This window comes from Dasypus novemcinctus, chromosome 8 (genome assembly GCF_030445035.2).
Source record: "Dasypus novemcinctus isolate mDasNov1 chromosome 8, mDasNov1.1.hap2, whole genome shotgun sequence".
Lineage (NCBI taxonomy): Eukaryota > Metazoa > Chordata > Mammalia > Cingulata > Dasypodidae > Dasypus > Dasypus novemcinctus.
In genome coordinates, this window is record NC_080680.1 from 110307270 (window position 1) to 110327654 (window position 20385).

Below are 20385 nucleotides of genomic sequence, written 5' to 3' on the forward strand. Positions count from 1 at the left end.
CGTGCCGCCCCTCTATCCCCTCCACAGTCCATAATCTGAACCTTGTCTCCTACACTACAGTCATAAGAAATGACCACCCCCTCTCAGGAAGCACTCAGCCTTGGTTTTCCAGTTCCCTTCCCTCTGCTCTTGGTTGTGATAAACCATCTCCGGTTGCCAACCTGCTCAGCCTGGATGGGGTGACTTTTGTATGTGCAGCCCTCCAGCAGTTACACTCTGTATCATTTAGGGAGCTTGGTCACCATGTATGTCATGGGATGAGAGAGATTTTAAGAACTGGGCCTCACACCTTGGAGGATTAGGCGACTTCCTGACATCTCAGTCTGAGATATCAAGCTCACCTCATTGCTGAAGTGAAACAGAGAAAGGAGTAAAAGTCAGGAAACCTTTATGGCAGGTTTTATTTTAGCTTGTTAAAATTTTTTAAAAAGTTGAAACTAATATATGGATTTTTAAATTAAAAAGCATGTCCCTGTTTCTTTTCTTAAATGATAGCAAATGATCTTTCTTGATTGAAAAAAGAATCCAAGATGTTTAAGGACTAAATAAGACTTATTGCATCTGCTTTGTTTTTCCCTGAGGAGTAATAAAAGTTTATTAAAACAAAAATTTATGTTTTTAAAGTGATAAATGATCTCTCTTGACTGAAAAAGAATGTAAGATGTTTAAGGACTAAATAAGAATTATTGCATATGTTTTGTTTTTCTCTGAGGAGCAATGAAAGTTTATTAAAACCAGAATTTGCGAAGCAGTATAATTTGCGTCTGTATGAGACACCTAGTAAACTCTAATTTACTATCAGTACTCCAGAGATGATACAAATCCATTACTTTAGGGTCAGAAAAGCTGGAGTGGTTTCAGCATTTTATTGAAGCTAAAAGCAGTTTAATATGGTTTTCCAGATTGTATACATCCTTATTGTACAAATTTATCTTATTCGTCTTTCAATCCCCTGTGGCCCACGCTGTTGTACTGGGCATGATGGACATACTCAATAAAAGCCAACATGTGGAAGGCAAAATATATCTGCACACTGGATCAACACACTCACCGAAGATTCTACTTACATGATGGACACATTCAATAAAAATTAAAATGTAGAAGGAAAAGTATTTCTACTTATTTGTCACTGATCATTGAATTTGGTCTAAAGCACCCCAGGGAGGGAAGAGGCTAGGGCTTATGATTTAACCTTTAATCTAATGCTTGACTTTTCTCCAAGGAGCAATAAATTCTGAACACATACCTAAAGCACTCAGTAATTGTTCCCTGCCAACTAATATCATTTGAATGTGTTCTTTTAGAACAGGATGTCAAACATTTTGAATAGTTTGCCCCCAATTTCTAGCTCCTATTATTTTAAGTTTTCATCATAAAATAAATATATGCCTGATATAAAAATGAGCAAATGCAGAAAAGCAGAAGAAAAATATATCTCACCCAGAGTTTTGACAAGATTCTTGAGTCCCAAATGACTTTGTTAAAAAACCTTGAAAGACTGCTACATTTCCTCTGGCCTTTGGTGCTGCAGAGAGCCATCTGAGAGCAAAAGAACTGTGTTCTTTTGTAGGGGTTGTTCTTGTTCTTTTGTACAATACCTGATGCTTGTAGGATTATAGTCACAAGCTATCACAGTGAGAATATGTGCCTTTCCTTTCGCATACTCTACACAGGGAGCTGCTCTCCTTCTCTGTATCTCTGATCATGAAAAGAAGGATCACATGCCATTTGACTGAAAGAGTGCTTTTTCCATGGCTCTGGACAACCTTCCCCTTCTCCTTTTTTTGGTAACTCTTTCCCCTCCCACTACCTTACTCTCCCCCACTACTCTTTGCCTTCCCCCTTCTCTCCCTGTTATCTTCTCCTGTCATCTCTCTCTTCTTGTCCCCCCTTTATTTCTTCCACCTTCCTTCCCCTCTCCTCCTCTTTCCTCTTCTCCTCTTTTCCTTCCCTTTTTACTCTCTTTCCTCTTTGCTCTGATTGGAAATGCTGATTGGAGTGGGTCTAAGCTAGGATTGGAGGAAAAGAAGTGTAGAAAGAGTGTAAACAACACTTTAGAGAAGATCTTTCTAAAGAGGAAGACAGGCAGGCTGGAGACACAAATAGGGTATAGAAATTGGTGGCGTTAGAACCCTTTAGGCATTGTTCTAGGAAGATAGGAGGTAGTTGTCAGGGAATGAGACACTTAGAATTGGTGATGACAAGGTCTAGAGGATATGGCAATGGGAAGAGTGACTGAGGTAGGGTGAAAGCTATGGTCATTGGTCATGGGAGAAGAGGAAATCACGATTATTACCTTAGGATGCTGAAATGATCATCCATATAGATAATGAATCACCCAATCTGTGTGGGGGTGGGGTGGAGAGGGAAAGAAAGAGGGTGAGAAGCAAGAAGAGATTAAACCAAGAATGAGAAGTGACCCAGAGGTCAGCAGATGATTGGAACAAGGATGTGCTTTAGGGAAGTTTTCATTTCCAAGGGCTGTCATAACCAAGTACCACTAACTGGTAGGCTTAAAACAACAGAAATTTATTGTCTCATCGTTCTGGAGGCTAGGAGTCCAAATCCAGGAGTTGGTTGGGCCATAATCCTGTGAAGTCTGTACAGCTCTGGCATTGGCTTGTTGGCAAACCTTGACATTCTTTGACTTGTGGCAGAATTCCATCCCTGCCTCCTTCACATGACTGTCTTCTCTCTACTCCAAATGTATCCAAATTTTCTCTCTTTTTAGAGACACCAATCATATTGGATTAGAGTCCACCCTAATCCAGGTCGACTTTATCTTAAGTATATCTTCAAAGATCCTATTTGCAAATAAAGTCACATTCTTGAGACTGGGGTTTGGGACTTAAACATACCTTTTTGGGAGACACAAATTTAACCCATAATAGGAAAAAAAAGGAGTAAAGAGGCTGGAAAGGCCAGAGTTGTGATCACAGAGTGGGATATTGGAATGAAGACTGCAGAAGGTGGGATCATAAAAAAGACCTGGGGTGTGCCCATAGGTGCTGAGAAATGATTTGATCATAAACCTGAAACCTCTGTCCTGGAAAATCACAGCCAAGTTCCCACTGAAGGCTGTAGGTTCCTCCGCTTACCAGCCACTTCCCATCTACTGCCATCATCATCCCGGTAGGGCCAGACCCCTCAGACAGTTAAGTTTCTCAACTGTGGGCAGAGGGCTGACTGAAAACTGTAATGTTATTTGGGCAATGCATTTGATAAATCAAAGGCTTTTTTCATCGCCGCATAGTAACACAAAGTGATGGCATGTTATTTACTTTTGAAATTTTACAAAAAGGACATTTCCTTGCTTGTAAAACATAGATGTCATTAAACTTATTATTTTTATATTCATTTAGTAAAATGTGATTCTAATTGCTTTCATCGTCCATAGTGCGAACATGTCCCCATCTCCGCCAACCCAAACATGGCCGCATCAGCTGTTCTACAGGGGACATGTCCTATAAGACAACGTGTTTGGTTACCTGTGATGAAGGCTACAGACTGGAAGGAAGTGCAAAGCTTACCTGTCAAGGAAACTCCCAGTGGGATGGTCTGGAATCCCGGTGTGTAGGTAAGACCCTGAGGGGTGTTCCTTCTGAGATTCATTTATCTTGCTCACTAATTTCTCCTGTTTTCCATGAAGATCTAGCACTAAAAGCCAGCTCACAATTAATATAGATACATATCCATATATACAGATGCATGGCCTTATAGATACATAGACAAATATATTGTTTTATTCCTCTCTGCTGGCAAAAAGACTTCAAAATCTGGATTAAAGTTTCCAACTCCCTGAGGTTTACAGCTTCAAATAACAATGCTTTTAATTTTTTTAATTGGAGTCAGTTAGGATGGATTTCTTTTAAAGAAAATAGTATGTAACTCCCCTGCTTTGATAAGCACAATTTACCTTTACTTTGTTGATGAAAGGACAATATTACGTACCAGGGAACCTTAAGATGGGTCATAAAGTTTTGTCCTATCAGATTTGCTGTCTTGCTACTCAGAGTGCTAATGTAACTGGTTCTAGAAAGAATAAAACCAGTAGATTTTCCAACTTGCTGCTGCTTATACGTTATAGACACAAACAACAATGGTAATATTAATGGTGATAATCATAATGATGATGATAGCTACAACTTAGTGATCCCTTACCATAACTGAGAGCACTTGGAGGTATATAATTGCATAACCAACTTCCCCCCCAAAATGGAAGAAGTAGTAGAACCATATGTAGAGAATACATGGAGCTATGCCAGGACCCAATGGGAAAAAGGCTCCTCCCAAACTGATCTACAGTTTTAATCAAACATAATCTAGTATTAGGTCTATGCCCATTAATAAGGAACGCACCACCAAAAAGGATGCTGGTTTTAATTGGCAGGGTTCATTAAGAGTTCAAGGGTTGAACCTCCCCACACAGAAAACTGAGATCCTCACATGGAGAAGAGATCAGTTTATCCAGGACAAGAGAATAAAATTTACAAATTAAATGAAGAGTCTATTCATTTATAACAAGATACTTATTAGGGGTCCTGAAAAAACGTAGACCTGACCATCATTTATTTCCATACAGGCAGAAGCTACAAGGGAACCAAACCATCAATAGACTTGTTAGGCATAAAATCAGAATGAAGGGAGTTAACTGCTTCAGATATTTCATGGCATTAAATTAAGTGAATACGATGACTCCATCACTGCAGAAGGATTGCTTTGATAATGGGACAATAAATCTCAAACTCTGTTTTGTTGGGACCCCATCTCCTCAGGCTAGAACTTACATGTAAATATTAATGTTTAATTTTGAGAATTGCTTCTTTCCCTGGTTCTATGATCAACTAACTGTTCTTGTGATGAAATTCCAATCTTTCATAAAAATAATACATTTAATGAGGTTCATGTGGAGTTACTCTTAAATCCACTTTAAAATTATTAAATACATTTCTGCAATGATTCTAAATGTATGCAGATCTTTGTGGATTTCCCTTTGAATTCAAAGGGAAAGTGTGTCTTCCTTTGCAATTTGTTGGAGAAAAACTCACTGTAGCCACCAAATTTTGACAATAATCATAATTACTGTGAAAGTTCCTATTTTTAAAAATTGGTGTAAATGAATGAAAAGTGTATCAAAACTAGACAGGTAAAAATAAAAAATTTGAATGTGTGGTACAATGAAGGTATATTTATTTTACTATCACAAAATAAATGAGGATCCCACAGTAGTTAAAATAGCACATTAATGGTGCAAGGAAGCACAGAACAATGGAAATGCATAGAACTGCAAATACAACTCAGCAACAAACATTGATTTATACAATAGTAGAACATTCAATGAAGAAAATCTCAAATCAATGGAGAAGAATTTATCTAAAAATTAATTTTTACTGTCACCTCACAAAACACTTTGCTAAAGTCCAGGCAAGTTAAAGAGTGAAATATAAAAAAGAAACAATAAAAGTTAGAAAAAAATTATTAAACATATATGGCAGAGTCAATATTCTTAAAATTTTCTGATATATGAAACTAGATCAAAATACCAAAAATATAAAGACCCAAATACAATAATAGATAAAGGAAATGAATTAAATGGGCAGTAGAAAAATAAATTCAATTACTTATTCTTAAATAAACAATGAAACAAAGAAAGTCCTAAAACCAAAGTTATGGAATGTGCCCTAAATTATATGCTGATATAATTTCATAGCAATAAATCTTTTCATTATTAAACAGGAAGGAATAAAAAATAACTGAAATTAGCATTAAATTTCAAAGTTAGGAAAAGAACTATCCCAAAGGAAATTGAAAGAAGAATATAAAATTGTTTAAATATAGGAAAATGAATTCTAAACGGTGGGATGCAGTTGAATATATAAGATAGAAATCTTTTGGATAAAATAATGAAATCAATTTAAAACTGTATGTAACAGTCCTCCAGAATGACTGGATCCTTCTGCATTCCCACCAGCAGTGGATGAGGGTTCCCATTCCTCCACAACCTCTCCAACACTTGCAGTCTTCTGTTTTTTAATAGCCGCCAGTCTAATGGGAGTGAGATGGTATCTCATTATAGTTTTGATTTGCTTTTCCCTAATTGCTAGTAATTTTGAGCATCTTTTCATGTGCTTTTTAGCCATTTGTATTTCTTCTTTGGAGAAGTGTCTGTTCAAATCTCTTGCCCATTTTTTAAATGGGTTGTTTGTCTTTTTACTTTCGAGATAATAGGATTTCTTTATATATGCAGGATATTAGTCTCCTATCAGATATGTGGTTACCAGATATTTTCTCCCATTGGGTAGGCTGTCTATAGATTTGCCATATGACCTAGCAATTCCACGACTGGGTATACACCAAGAAGATCTGAAAACAAGGACACAAACCAATGTATGCACACCAATGTTCATAGCAGCATTATTCACTATTGCCAAAAGTTGGAATCAACCCAAATGCCTATCAACAGATGAATGGATTTTTTAAAAATGTGGTATACACATATAGTGGAGTACTACTCAACTATAAGAAGGAATACAGTACAAACACATGGGATAACGTGGATGAATCTTGAGGACCTTTTGTTGAGTGAAACAAACCAGGCATTGAAGGATAAATATTATATGACCTCTCTGATATGAAATAAGCAAACCAAGCTGTCTCAGAGAGCTAGAGACTGGATGATAAGCTTACAGGAAATTGGCGGGGGGGAGAGGAAGGTTGTGAGCTGACACCTACATGGGTGAAATCTATGATAAAGTGGAGGTAAGTAGTTATAGAGGGAAGGGATAAGATGGAGGCATAGGGATACTGTTGGGTGGGGCTTTGCAGTCTTGAGGGGGCTAGGGTTGGTTGGATGGGTCAGATGGCCCAAAGAATTAGGGGAGGACTGGGGGGAAAAAATGAACATGGGAGATTGTTGGGTATGTGGTTGAAACTATAATGTTGAGAAAACTCTTTAGAAAATATAATAAGGAAGAGTTACCTGTTTAAGGTGCTTAATGGGGGGCATCTGGCACAGGGGCAGGCTTCTAGGGAGTGTGTGAGTGCTCATCTTGTCATAGTATGTTACATCATTGAGTGGAGACCATACAATGAATGGGAAGGTATACCCACATCCTGGGGTGACCTGATGTTCTCAAACATAGGGAATTGTGTCTGTTAAGAGAATTGGTGGCTCCCAATGGGGGAGGACAGACTAGTGTGTCAAGCTCTCAGCATTGTTGCAAGTATCTGTGAATCTGGTCCCTCAAGCAGTGAAGCTTGGTTGTCACTGTGGGCCCTGAGGGGAGGGAGAGAAAGGAACAGAATAGATAGAAGCAGGGTAACTGGGAGCAATGGAAGTATTCCACAAGATCGTGCAATGATGGATATAGGACATGTTAAATCTCACCAAAATGTATAAAAGGCTATAGGCTAAAATGTAAACCACAACGTAAACCACAATGTAACTAAAATTTTAGAAAATTGTACAGTCTAAAATATAAACCGTAATGTAAACCAAAATGGAACCATGTTTGGTAGCTATGTTTCAATATCTGTATATCAGCTGCAGCAAATATAACAGGAACATGTAAAAAGGTCATTGAAGGGGAAGGGGGAAAAGGGTTTGATATTGGATATATTGAAGTCCCCTATATTGTATACATGACTTCACTGTGGTCTAAAGCTTTTTTGAAAATAAAATCAAAAATTAAAAATAAAAAGGATGTAGACACTGAGGAAGGAATGAAAGAAATTGCCTTGCCACTGTACTTACAGGGCAACACCTATTACAGTGATGAAAGGCAAACTGTCAAAAACAAAGTTTTATGATATTTTTCATTTTTTATTACCCAATTATTTTTTACTTTATTTTAGTTTTTCTAAATTAGTATGTATTCTATTTCTAACCTTTAAACCTATCATTACTATTTCATTTTCCTACTAATTGAATTTGGCAATATATTGGCTTCATTTTTAAAGAAGTCTTGGACCACAGAGGGGTTCAGCTATGGCAGGGGAGGAACACTGGTGTGGGGTGTTATAGATGGGGGACACATGATTGGGATGCAGTTCTCCAGATCATGTATATAGGGTATATAAAAATGTTTGGATATTCACTGGCTATTTTCATAATAGCTACACTTACAAATGACAACTGAGGGAATGTTGAATTCCTAGCCAGGGGAGCTGTGTCATATTCTCCAATGGAAAAGCAACAATTCCCCGAGTGCAAGGGCAAAGACCAGTGAAGAAGGATGGTCCAATGATGAGCCCTTGATACTGATGACTATGCTTATGATTCTGCTGTGTGCCTAAAATTTCAACTAGACCTAGAGCTACAGGGTGCCTAAGAGTTACCTCCTGAGAGCCTCCATGTTGCTCAAATGTGGCCACTCTCTAAGCCAAACTCAGCATGTAACCCCAGTGTTGGACATGACTCCTGGGGATAAGCCTCCCTGGCACCGAGGGATTACTACCAATCACTAACTGGTGATGCAACTAGAAAAAGACCTTGAATAAAAGGGGAAAATGGTAAAGACAAATGAGTTTATATGCCTAAGAGACTTCAAAAAAGGGTCGGGAGGTTCGATCAGAGAGGTTGAACTTATGCATGTCTCAGCAGGATACCAGAGAAAGCCAAAGTAGATGCAACCCCAGGTACTGGTGCTCCTGAGAGCTATGGAGACACACAGTTTCTACAGTCATGGCAGATGGCTCTGGAGTTCAGTGCCTTGTCAGTGGGCCCTACTTTGTAATTTGTGTTCCTTAGTATGATGGATTTGGACTCAGATGTAACCTTTCTACAAATGCCTCTTCTGTCACTTTTACTAAACCTGGGGTTGGTGTATACTCAGGAGACTTGAATCTCTGGACTGTCTTTGTGCCAACTGGGCCTTGAGCCTCAGCAGAGTTGCAACTTCTACTCTCTGGTTAGTTGGACTTACCCAGGTCAGCTAACAGGGAGGTGAAAATGGTCAACCACCACAGCAGGGAACTGAGAGTGCCTACAACAGCAAGCAGGAGAATCACAACCATCAGCCATGTGGAATCTGGTCCACCTCTTGATTTAGAGGTGGACCATCCCAGGGTCCACAAGATGGAGGAATAAAATATGGATTAGAGTGGACTTATTTGTATTCTACTATAGAATTATTATGACTCTGGCAATTGAAGAAATTACATCATTGATATGGAGAAAGTGGCCACAGTAGGTGCTGAGGACAGGGAGAGGGAAGAAGAGATGTCATGTGGGGGCATTTTTGGGACTTGGGGTTGTCCTAAATGATATTGCAGGGATAGATGCTGGACATTATATATCCTGCCATAACCCACTGAATGAACTAGGGGAGAGCGTAGGCTACAGTGTAAACTATGGTCCATGTGATACAGCAGTGTTCCAAAAGATATTCACCAAATGCAATGAATGTGTCACAATGATGAAAAAGGTTGTTGATGTGGGAGGAGTGGGGTAGGGTGGGGTGTGGGGTATATGGGAACCTCTTATCTATTTTTTTAAATTTATTTTTATTTTTTAATGTTACATTCAAAAAATATGAGGCCCCTGAAATGACTGAGGAGTCTGTAAGAGGAATTCTTTAAAGCTTCTAAGGAACATTAATTCTTATACCCTCATATAATTTGGCTCAAAAAGTGGAAAGTTGTCCAATTCATATTATCAAACTATTATTTTGTTGTCAATTTGACAACTATTACAAAAAAGAAACTGTAGACCAAACTTATATATAACTATATGTATACATATGTGTGTAACCCTAATAATAGCAAAAATACTAGCAATCCAGATTCAAAAGAATGTGCTACTGAAACAAGTGGAGTTCATCCAATAATGGTGTAGCTTTAGGTAGCCTATCAACATAATATATTACTTCATTATATCAAGTAGGAAAATTTGTATGGTTGTTCAGTAGAAGATAAAAATTCATTCATTGTCATTTAAAATAAATTTTCAGTAAAATTCTAAGAAACTCAGGTTACATTGATACAATATTCATACAAATATTCATTCAACTATTTTGGTATTCATACAAAATTTCCAAATTAAACCTGAAGCCGCTTATGGAGAAGTAATGCAGACTGTCTTATTAAATCTGGAAAAAAGAAAATGATGCTCAGAATCTTCCATATTAGATTTGTTCTCTAAGCTCTAGCCCTTGTAATAAATCATGAGATTAACACTCTCATGATACAAAATCATTATTTGTAGACTACATGTCTAGCTAAAACATAGAATGAATCTACTAAAGAAATGAAACTTGCTAAACTAATTGATATACAGAATATATAATAAAAAAATTATATTCATAGATCTATAGATAATATAAAGCATATAAGAATAACCTAAAATAGAAATGTGTGGCACCTGTATGACACAAACTACAAAATGTTATTGAGAGACAAAGAGTGTTTAAATATTTATCAAGGTGTATATTCTCTCCCAATATTTGTACAGATAAATTGTAACCTCATTCAATAGCCTAAAAGTGATTTTCTGTTTGCCCTCTTTTGGGGATTAGGAAATGATTCCAAGGATCATCTGGAGGAATATACAGGCAAAAATCATTAAAATAATTTTGAAAGGGAAAAGAAACAGGAATAATAAAGAGAAACTAGCTTTCCCAGGTTTTAACATATACGCAAAAGCTGCAAAAACTAAGCGTGTGAAGAGTGCTGTACAAATCAAAGGGACTAAATAGATCCCAAAACACATGAGAGTTTCATGTAAAATTAAAGGGACATGACAGGTCGGTTGAGAAGAAAGGAGTTATTCAACTGATCACATAGAAAAACTGGCTAGCTCCTTGGGAAAAGCAAAACAAAGCCCACAAAAGTTTTAGATATCTTTAATCTACACCACAGGCCAAAATTAATTCCACATAGATTTAAAAACATAACTTTAAAAATACAGCCTTTAAAAACTAGTAGAAAACAATACAAAATTTTTTTAAAAACTAAGTGAATACTAACATATCAGAACTTATTAAGCATAAAATAAATGGAAATAATTTGAAAAAAATGTCAGATTATACTATATAAAAATTAAAAACATAGAAATTTTGCATCAGTAAAAAAGCAAATAATAAGAAAGAAAATATATCAACAGGGAATAATATCTTTAATAATCATGACAGCCAGATGGAAAATTTCCTTAAATTGAAAAGAAGTGGTGCTATATGTAGGCAGTTTAGCTCCACCAAGTCTGATCCACAAGCCTGACTCTGCTTTTCCTGTTGGTCAAACCAGAACAGAAAGCCTGGTCAGGCACGTGGCTCAGTCTGAGCAGAAATAAAGACAAATCGCTTTCTCAGGGAAAATGGCCTTAGTTGACACTGAGGTTTGAAAGAAATTGTTGAGGAAGGGAGAAGAATGGAGGGTGATGAGGAGTGCACAGAGTCTATCATGGACCTGCTGGGTGACCTTGGGAAAGTTCCTTAACTTCTCTATGCCTCAGTCCTCTTGTTTGTAAGTGGGAATGATAACAATACTCCCTACTGCAGAAGATTAAATGAGCCCATTAATCTAAAGCTCTTAGAATAAAGCCTGGCATTTAGTAGGTGCTGAATAAAGGTTAACTCTTATTATAGGGAGATACAGACTAAATCAGTGAGCAATGCTGCCAGCAGAGGCACTACACACAGATACACACAAACATATACCTGCACATACACGTGCACATGCCCACACACGCATATACAGTCACACACATGCGCAGTGTCCTAGCCTTGATTTTTCCATTCTTTCTGCATTTTGCCTAGTTCATCTGTTATTTTCATCTATGCTGAAGACATTAATGATCAAGTGATCAAGGCCTAATTATAACACAGTACTTTAGGGTAGGTAAAAATTTTTTTCTTCTAATGTGTTTACTTAAAGATGGCACCAAAAAGCTCATAATGCAGAGACCGATTGCTGAATTTGTCACTTAATCCATGAAAGGTGCAACTCAGTTTCCTATTTTATACTTCAAGGCCATAAAGGAATATTCTGCCAACTGAATGAAGGTGTTCCAAGCAAATGTTTAAGTCAGTCAGCATGGGTTAAAATAGCAGAAATTGTCCAAGAATGTGGTACACTGGCAAAATAACATGAGATATCTAAAGAGGTATATTTTTAAATTATTTACAGTACATCATATGTTCAGTGTTGTACTCAGTATCTTTTAGTGACCTATATTAACCCCAAGACAACATAATTGTTTCTAAGTAAAGAGAATTTGTGGCATTTCCAAACTGTGGGAATGCAAATGACATTCTCTCATTTCCCTACAACAGAGCGCCACTGCGCCACCTTTCAGAAGCCCAAAGGTGTCATCATCTTTCCCCCTAACTGTGGCAAGCAGCCAGCCAAACCTGGGACTACGTGTCAGCTAAGTTGCCGCCAAGGTTTCATTTTATCTGGAGGCAGAGAAGAAGTGAGATGCAGCACTTCTGGAAAATGGAGTGCCAAAGTTCAGACAGTGGTTTGTAAAGGTAGGTCCCTTATACTATACTGGTCAAGTTAAAAACCAAATTATGCCATATGGGTGCAGTGTGGACTTGTCCTCTTTGCAGCAGGAGAATTTTCATCAAAATCCAATGTTTGCTGCAAACCCGTGATAAAATAATAGGTGTTACCCCAACATGTGCTACGAGGACTTCTGTTTCAAAATGATGGATTTCCACAATCCAAGTTCAAAATGCCATGCGAGAGCAGAAGAAACAGAAAAATAGGAATAATTTTAGGTTTGGAAATCAGGTTAAGTTTTCCATCAGCAGAAGAAAACCTTTGAGGAATCTTCATGATCCATAAGGCAGGTGAGACTGAATTAAAGAAAAAAAAATTTTAGAAAGCAAGAAAGCTATCTGTACTTAGAAGCCTTCATTAATTTATAGTCCATTTACAAAAATTGACATTTTACCTGTAATGAAAGCATACTGCAACAAAAAAGTTGCCATTGAGATCAAGAAAGATTTATTAGAAATAAAAATGTCCCAAAATTCATATTTTTACTAGATGGGAAGAAAATGGAATAAAGGTGATTTGGAAGACAAAACTGAAAGTTCTCTCAGAATAGAGGACTGATAAAGACTTGAGTATTCCAAGCAATCAAGTCAAACAGATGGAAGTGAAGTGATACTAATGATCAATCTAGAAGCCCCAATGTCTATTTAATGAGTTCCAGAAGGAGAGAGGAATAAAGGATGAAAGGGAAGAATTCTCCCACCTGTCGAATAACATTTCCCTGAGCTTCAGAAAGTCTTAAAGCTTTGGATCAAAAAATAGTAGCCCCTGAGTATTGGGCCAACATAACTTCCCTATTCAGAGTGGACTTGAGGTCCAAAGTTAATGAGAAACAATTAAATTTCCAGAGAGAAAAGTGAAATTGCAGAAAATTGATAAGAATCAGACTCACATTGCTCTTCTCATTTACATCTCTTAAGTGTGGGAAGGAAATATAGCAATGTCTATAGAATAAAGACAGAAGATAATCTTTAAATTCCAAATCCAAGGATTGATCAAGTATTAATTTAAAAACCAAGTACTTTTTTTTTTTTAAAGATTTATTTATTTTTTATTCCCCCCCCCCCACCGAGTTGTCTTTTCTCTGTGTCTATTTGCTGGGTGTTCTTCTTTGTCCACTTCTGTTGTCAGCAGCACGGGAATCTGTATTTCTTTTTGTTGCATCATCTTGTTTCTCTCCGTGTGAGCGGCGCCATTCCTGGGCAGGCTGCACTTTCTTTGGCACTGGGGGCTCTCCTTACGGGGTACACTCCTTGCCCGTGGGGCTCCCCTATGTGGGGGACACCCCTGCGTGGCACGGCACTCCTTGCACGCATCAGCACTGCTCCAGCTCCACACGGGTCAAGGAGGCCTGGGGTTTGAACCGCGGACCTCCCATGTGGTAGACGGACGCCCTAACCACTGGGCCAAGTCTGCTTCCCCCCAAATACTTTTTTAGGTGTTCAAATAGTTGATATGCTACTATTCATCTTTGTGGGGGGGAATTGTCTAAGCCCCAGAAAAAGTAAATATGAACTGAATAAAAATTTAAAGAAACAAGAAGATCTGAAACACAGTTAAATCAATTCAGCTATACTCCTCAGCGAGTTACAGAAATTTGATTTAACATAACTTAAAACAAAGAGTTGTATTACATCATATAATAAGGTTTGAACTTAGCTTTACTGTGACTGATGTGGATCTGTGTATCGTGCGAACACCTAATTCAGTGTCTGTAAAATTTCACACTATAAAAATTATTTATCTTTGGCTTTAATTTGTTGCTTGTTTTGACAGTATGTTTTAGTACTGCTAATTAACTCTACTTGAAAGCCTTGTTTTCAAGTGTAAGTATACTTCCTTCCTGCAACATTCAAACTTCTTTTTTTCTGCTTATTTCTCTATGTAATTCAAAAATATTTACTGAGTTCCTGATGTATGCCAGGCACTGTATAAGACAAGAAGACAAGACAGATTCTGGCTTCAACTGTGTGTAAAGTTTAAGGCTTAGGAAGTACAGAGGCTGTGGGAACTTATGCAGTGAGTTCCTAAAACAGGCCTGGGGAGTCAGAGAAAACTACTGGAGGAATTCACTAAGCTGGGAACTGAAGGGCAAGTAGGAGTTTTCTAGGTAAAGCAGAACGAAGGCATCAATTCAGGCAGAGAAAAGTACATGGGCAAAGGTCCCATTTCAAGAAAGACCACGGAGCATGCATGGGACTGATAGTAATCCAGTGTGGTGGGCAGGTTCCAGTAGAGGAGCTGGAGAGATGAGGCTAAGAGGGCAGCAGGTCCCAATTCAGGAAGAGTCTCCTAAACCAGGCTAAGATAAATTATCCTGAAGGCACTCGCATATTTCAAGTCAACCAGTAAGTGGGATTCTTTCGAATTAGTTAAATTGGATTTTAAATTTGCGTTCAGGTGGAGATCAGGTGCAGCACTATGGAAATCAAAGCCATAATGCCTGAGAAGAGAGAATTTTTTACTCACAAGTCTCAGAGAGAGAGGGCTTCCATGAGGGGTTAGCAGAAAGATCGGGTGGGGTTGGGGAGATGAGACTCAACCAGCAGGTACTGGAGCACACAGGCAGAGCAAGAGGGACCTTGGGCTTGTGCCTTTACTGTGGTGTGAGGGTGGAGGTTAGTAGATTTCCTGCAGGAGTCAAGGATTCATTCATTTAAAGTGATTGTGCATGAATAGAGAAAGGGGCTGGGGGAACAGGAGCTGGGGGATGGTTAGCTTATCATTTGGGACCAGCCATGGGTTTTATGCGAAGTGTGTGGATGGTGGCCATAGATGTGGGTTTAGGCTCTGGGGGAATTTATGCCCAGTAACCAGGCCAAAGGTCAGTGTTGAGGCAAGTGGTATAGCCAAAGCAAGATGAATGCCAAGGCAGCACATAAAACATTTTGATAGTTATGACAAGGATGTGGGGAAAAAAAAGCAAAAACAGTCACAAAGGATTAACATGACTATATTTTTCACCTCTTTGTTAATTGCCATAGAATTAAGTATCAATATATTAATTGATTTGTGTATTTTCTGAGTCAGATGTGGAGGCTCCCCACATCAACTGTCCTAAGGATATAGAGGCAAAGACTCAAGAACATCAAGACTCTGCTAATATTACTTGGCAAGTCCCGATAGCCAAAGACAACTCTGGTGAAAAGGTAAGACTTATGTAAATATTTGCACCCTTTTTCAAATGAAGTCTAAATATCCTGTAACTATGTGTGATTCTGAGCATTTGCTAAGACTTTAGTAATCATTGTACTCTATAGAATATTTCCATAAATGTTGATACCTCATCAATAGGAAACTGATCAGACTTGAGTTTTTAATTAGAAATCTCTAATACAATTCCTAAAATTGAAACTTTCCAATCCATAGATTTGTTGTATTGTATACAGTAAGATTATCTTGAAGTCATGGGGAGCTTTTCCTGTCATGGGTGCCAGAATTAGGGATGCTGGCCATGTTGAAATGGGCCTTTGGTAGGATACTTCTTGTATACCATGTCAGTATTTTCTCTGACCTACATCTTACTCTATCCATACCTGCTGCAACCAGTTTCATGCCGGCTGGGACCAGCTTGGCTCTGGCAACCAAACAGTGCCTGGACTCTGACCTGTGCTATGCTCTGCTCACTGCCCACCCTACGGCTTCTCTGTAGCTATTTTGTGGGGCTTGGAGAGTTAATGCCCATGGGGCCACCTCTGGTCGTTGAGGATGGGACTTGATGAATAAAGGTTTTCCCCCTTTCTCTCCTGGGTGGACAATTCTGAGACATCTTTCATAAGGTTCCTCAGAGGGTCTCTGTGAGATCAAACACAAACTGTGCATAGGGGTGGACAATTCAATAATTATCATTTTGGTTTTCCTTTCTTCCCTGTGTCATTCCACCTGTCCCCCACTCCCGCTTCCTTGGGCCACATTCCCAAATAAACTTCCTGCTTTCAAGCCTGGGGAAGTCAGATGAAAACACTGCTGTCACAGCAGCTTCCTAAAACACGCAAAAGAAACAAGAGCAAAAAAATGTTTGGGGGGGAAGCAGACTTGGCCCAATGGATAGGGTGTCCGTCTACCACATGGGCGGTCCGCGGTTCAAACCCTGGGCTTCCTTGACCCGTGTGCAGCTGGCCCACGTGCAGTGCTGATGCACGCAAGGAGTGCCATGCCACGCAGGGGTGGCCCCCACGTAGGGGAGCCCCATGCACAAGGAGTGCGCTCCGTAAGGAGAGCCGCCCAGAGCAAAAGGAAGTGCAGCCTGCCCAGGAATGGCACTGCCCACACGGAGAGCTGACACAACAAGATGACACAACAAAAAAAGAAACTCAGATTCCCGGTGCCTCTGATAAAGAGAGAGGAGGTCACAGAAGAACACACAGCGAGTGGACACAGAAAGCAGACAACAGGGGCGGGGAGAAATTTTTTGAAAAAATTTTTGCCTCTAGGATGGTCTAGGGGCTTAGACTTCCTCCCCATTTTCCTTAGATTATTGGAGTAAGGAATTGTAATCAGATATCCAGTTTAGGATTTAAGAGCTCTCTAACAGCAAGCAAGTGGGAACTGAGGAGATTCAAAGAGAACTTCCCTTCGTTTTAGAGGCCAAATGCATGGCCTGGTTAGAACTGTCATTGTTCAAAGATTAAAAATGAATATAAAACAGGGGTGGAGGAATTTTGAAAACTTTATAACATAATTTGGAACTGAAGTAGTCTGGCACTTATAAGGCCAAGGAAGAAAAAAAAAATTACTATTATTTGTTACAGGAAATAAGAATAAGTTTTAAAACATCAACTTTGCTTTCAACCAATTCAAGAAAACAGAAAGTCTAGGAAATAATGAAAGATAAATGATAGAAAAACAGGCAGATTTTTAAAAATTGGTCAGGATTAGAATAAAGCAGCAAGGAAAAGAAAGGAAATAAAGAAAACTGTATTGAATTGAAATATGTAATAGTAAAATCTTATAATATGAAACAGCAGATGTTACTATAAAAAAAAAAAGTCAGTAATATTAATACAACCTTGATTAGCTCTCCCAGAACACAGGAAAATAGGCAAAGGAGCTAAGTCATTGAGAATAAAGACAATCACTATGGATTACACAGCTTGGAGATCCAATATACAATCACTCTTTCTTTTTGAAGAGACTAGAATAAAAGCACAGTACTCAATGATATTACAGAAGAAAATTGTGGTGAGTTAAAGAAAGCCCAGGGAATCTGCAATTCCAGAGAACTCATGGGGTTCCAGAGAAAATTAGTAAGTTAGCAAAGGCAAGTACAATACATATTTTCAGTCTTCCATTTCAGAGGTCTAGAGAAATATCATCCAAAAAGAAAAAAACAGATAACGAAATCTAAATCTGATTTTAGATTCCTCCTTCACAGCATTTTATGCTTGAGCCAGAAGTCACGCCGCCACTCCCCGTCCCAGGCTGAAGGAGGTGATAGCATTCTTTCCTCCTGAACCCAGAAGTGTTCTCTACCCAGTGCTCCAAGTAGCCACTCTCAGTCGTAAGGAGGGATGAAAATTGCTCGTCATTATGGGCCTTCTGAGTTTCGAGAGGAAAGGAGGCTTAATTGAAGAATTTACCACCCACCACCGAGGTTGTCACTCAGTATTTAAAGAAGAGAGGCTTTGCAGATAAGTGTATGTAAAGACTTGAAAAATGTCTTCCTTTCATTCTTCCTTTTAAAAACAAAACCAACTTACTCCAAAAAGTGCTCCAAATAATCAAGAAATTAATCAGAATAAAGAAAGAAAAGAGGGAAATTATGATACAAAACAGGAGTAAAAATGAAAAATATTTAACCATAATTATTCTAAAGGTGTGTTGAATAGTATCACAAAACAGAATGCAAATCCCATTATCAATTTTTGAAAGAATAAAAAAAGTAAATGATATCAGCCAAAAAAGATAGTCTGAAAATAAGAAACAAAGTAAGTATAAAATCTCAGATTATACCAATAAATACTAAGAGGTGGGAGAGAAAGAAATGAGAATAAATAAGGAATGACTAGTCTCATTCTTGATATTCATAATTAGTGAAATTTAGGGTAAAATGTCTAATTTAGTTACTATGTGACATGTAATATATGTTCATTATAGAAAAGTTAACCATAATTTGATCATATTTGTTCATTAATAAAATAGTTTTACCTTCACATTGTTTTCATATATATTTCACTTTATTTTATAATACACTCTTATGTTTTCCATTTTTGTTTTCATTTTTAGCTTTTCCAATATTGATCAACTGTCCCATGAGTTGGAATTATATCCTCTTTTTAATCTATTAGAGATTTTCTTAAATTTAAAAAAATTTTCTCAACCCATGGTTCTCTAGGAACATCAGGGAAAAGCATATCTATTAAGTGCCTTTGTATAAAAAGTGGGGTTTAGGCTCCTATTCCTTCCCCCTCGTTTCACAGGTTTGATTGCAGATTAATTTTATTTTTCTTTTGTATTTTAAAGGTTTTTTTCTATAACAATGTGCAGGATGTTTTCTGAGCCCCTATGTGTATGAAAGTATACATTCATACATTTCCCCTTGTGCTGCAAGAATATTTATATGGATAACCAGATGAGACTAGAATGAGTGATAACAGAAGTGTATGAAAGAAATGTTTATTAGTTCCCATGGGTCCTGGAACAGAGGGGTAGCCCAGCTCACAGGGTCACACGGGAAACAAATAAGGAGCAGAGCAAGAGGTTATAGCAGACATGGGGATTGTGGTTTTATAAGGTTCCATGAGTCAAGCTATAGAAGTTCGTCAAGCAAGAGTGGAATTTGGGGGAATTTATATTTGATTTTTATATAAGGGGCCATGAACTGAGGTAGGACATGGGGAGGAAAGGGAGAAGCTCTTTATCTTATAAAAGCAGATGTCAGGGATAGTCACCGAGGGACCTAACTACAGGGTCTAAGATGCTGAGGCATTGTGGTAGTTATTTTAAGTCTCTGCATCCCATATGTGAAAGACAGCTTCTCTTGTGTGTAGAATTTCTTTGATCATTTCAGTGGGGATTTCAGAGAGAGGGAAGAAGTTAAAATCCACTGGATTTAAATCATCATATTGATCCATAAATCCCCAACCAAGTTGGAAACATGGAACTTTTCTTCTTATCCCCTACTTTCCTTGATTCAGTGGGTTTCAGAACAACTCTGCCAATGGTCTGGAAAAAAAAAAATCAATACAGGGAAAATAACATTTTACCCAATGCAGAATATTCATTCATATGCCATTCATTTGTTCAGTATTTATTGAGTAACTTCTAAGTTCCAGCCATTTTGTTTAACATTGGGATACAGTGGTGAGCCAAAATAGAGATTAGGATTTAGTGTTAGACAGAAATTCAGTAATTTTATACATTAAATGAATAATTCCAACTGCAATATATGTTACGAGGAAGATGTATGTGACGTAAAGACCTATCAGGATTCAGTGCCATGTGTGAGGTCAGGGAAGTCTTCCTGTACAAACTAATGATTGATCTGAAATCTGAACAATGAGTTGGAATTAATGTGGAAGGAGAATGAAGACTATTCTAGGCAGAGGGGATTACATATGCAAATGCCTTATGGCAGATAGCTGCAGAGTGGATGGCCTGGACTCAAAGGACGCCAGTGTGACTGGATGGGAGAGGACAGGTGCTGAGAGATACTATGTAGATTTTGATAGAGACCAGACTGTGCAGGGCTTGATAAGCCCATGGCAAGAAGCTTAAGAACAATGGAAAGCCATTGAAGAGGCGACATGGTCAGAACTGTATTTCAAAAACTTCATTCTGGCTACCCTGTAGAAATTTGCATGTAAGAAAAGCAGTTAGGAGTCTTTTGCAGCAGTTCAAGAGAAGTACAAAGAGAATTTATAATAAGTGTTGGTGGCAGAGATGTAA

General features: G+C 38.2%; 1 protein-coding gene across 1 annotated transcript in view; it reads left to right on the forward strand.

Moving 5' to 3' along the window:
- SVEP1 (sushi, von Willebrand factor type A, EGF and pentraxin domain containing 1) overlaps nt 1-20385 on the forward strand; it is a 220901-nt gene that overhangs the window by 66439 nt on the left and 134077 nt on the right. Inside the window, exons 6-8 of the mRNA XM_058302548.1 lie at nt 3398-3577; nt 12270-12467; nt 15529-15647. Coding sequence (XP_058158531.1) covers nt 3398-3577; nt 12270-12467; nt 15529-15647 — 497 coding nt within the window. The remainder of the gene's footprint in view (nt 1-3397; nt 3578-12269; nt 12468-15528; nt 15648-20385) is intronic.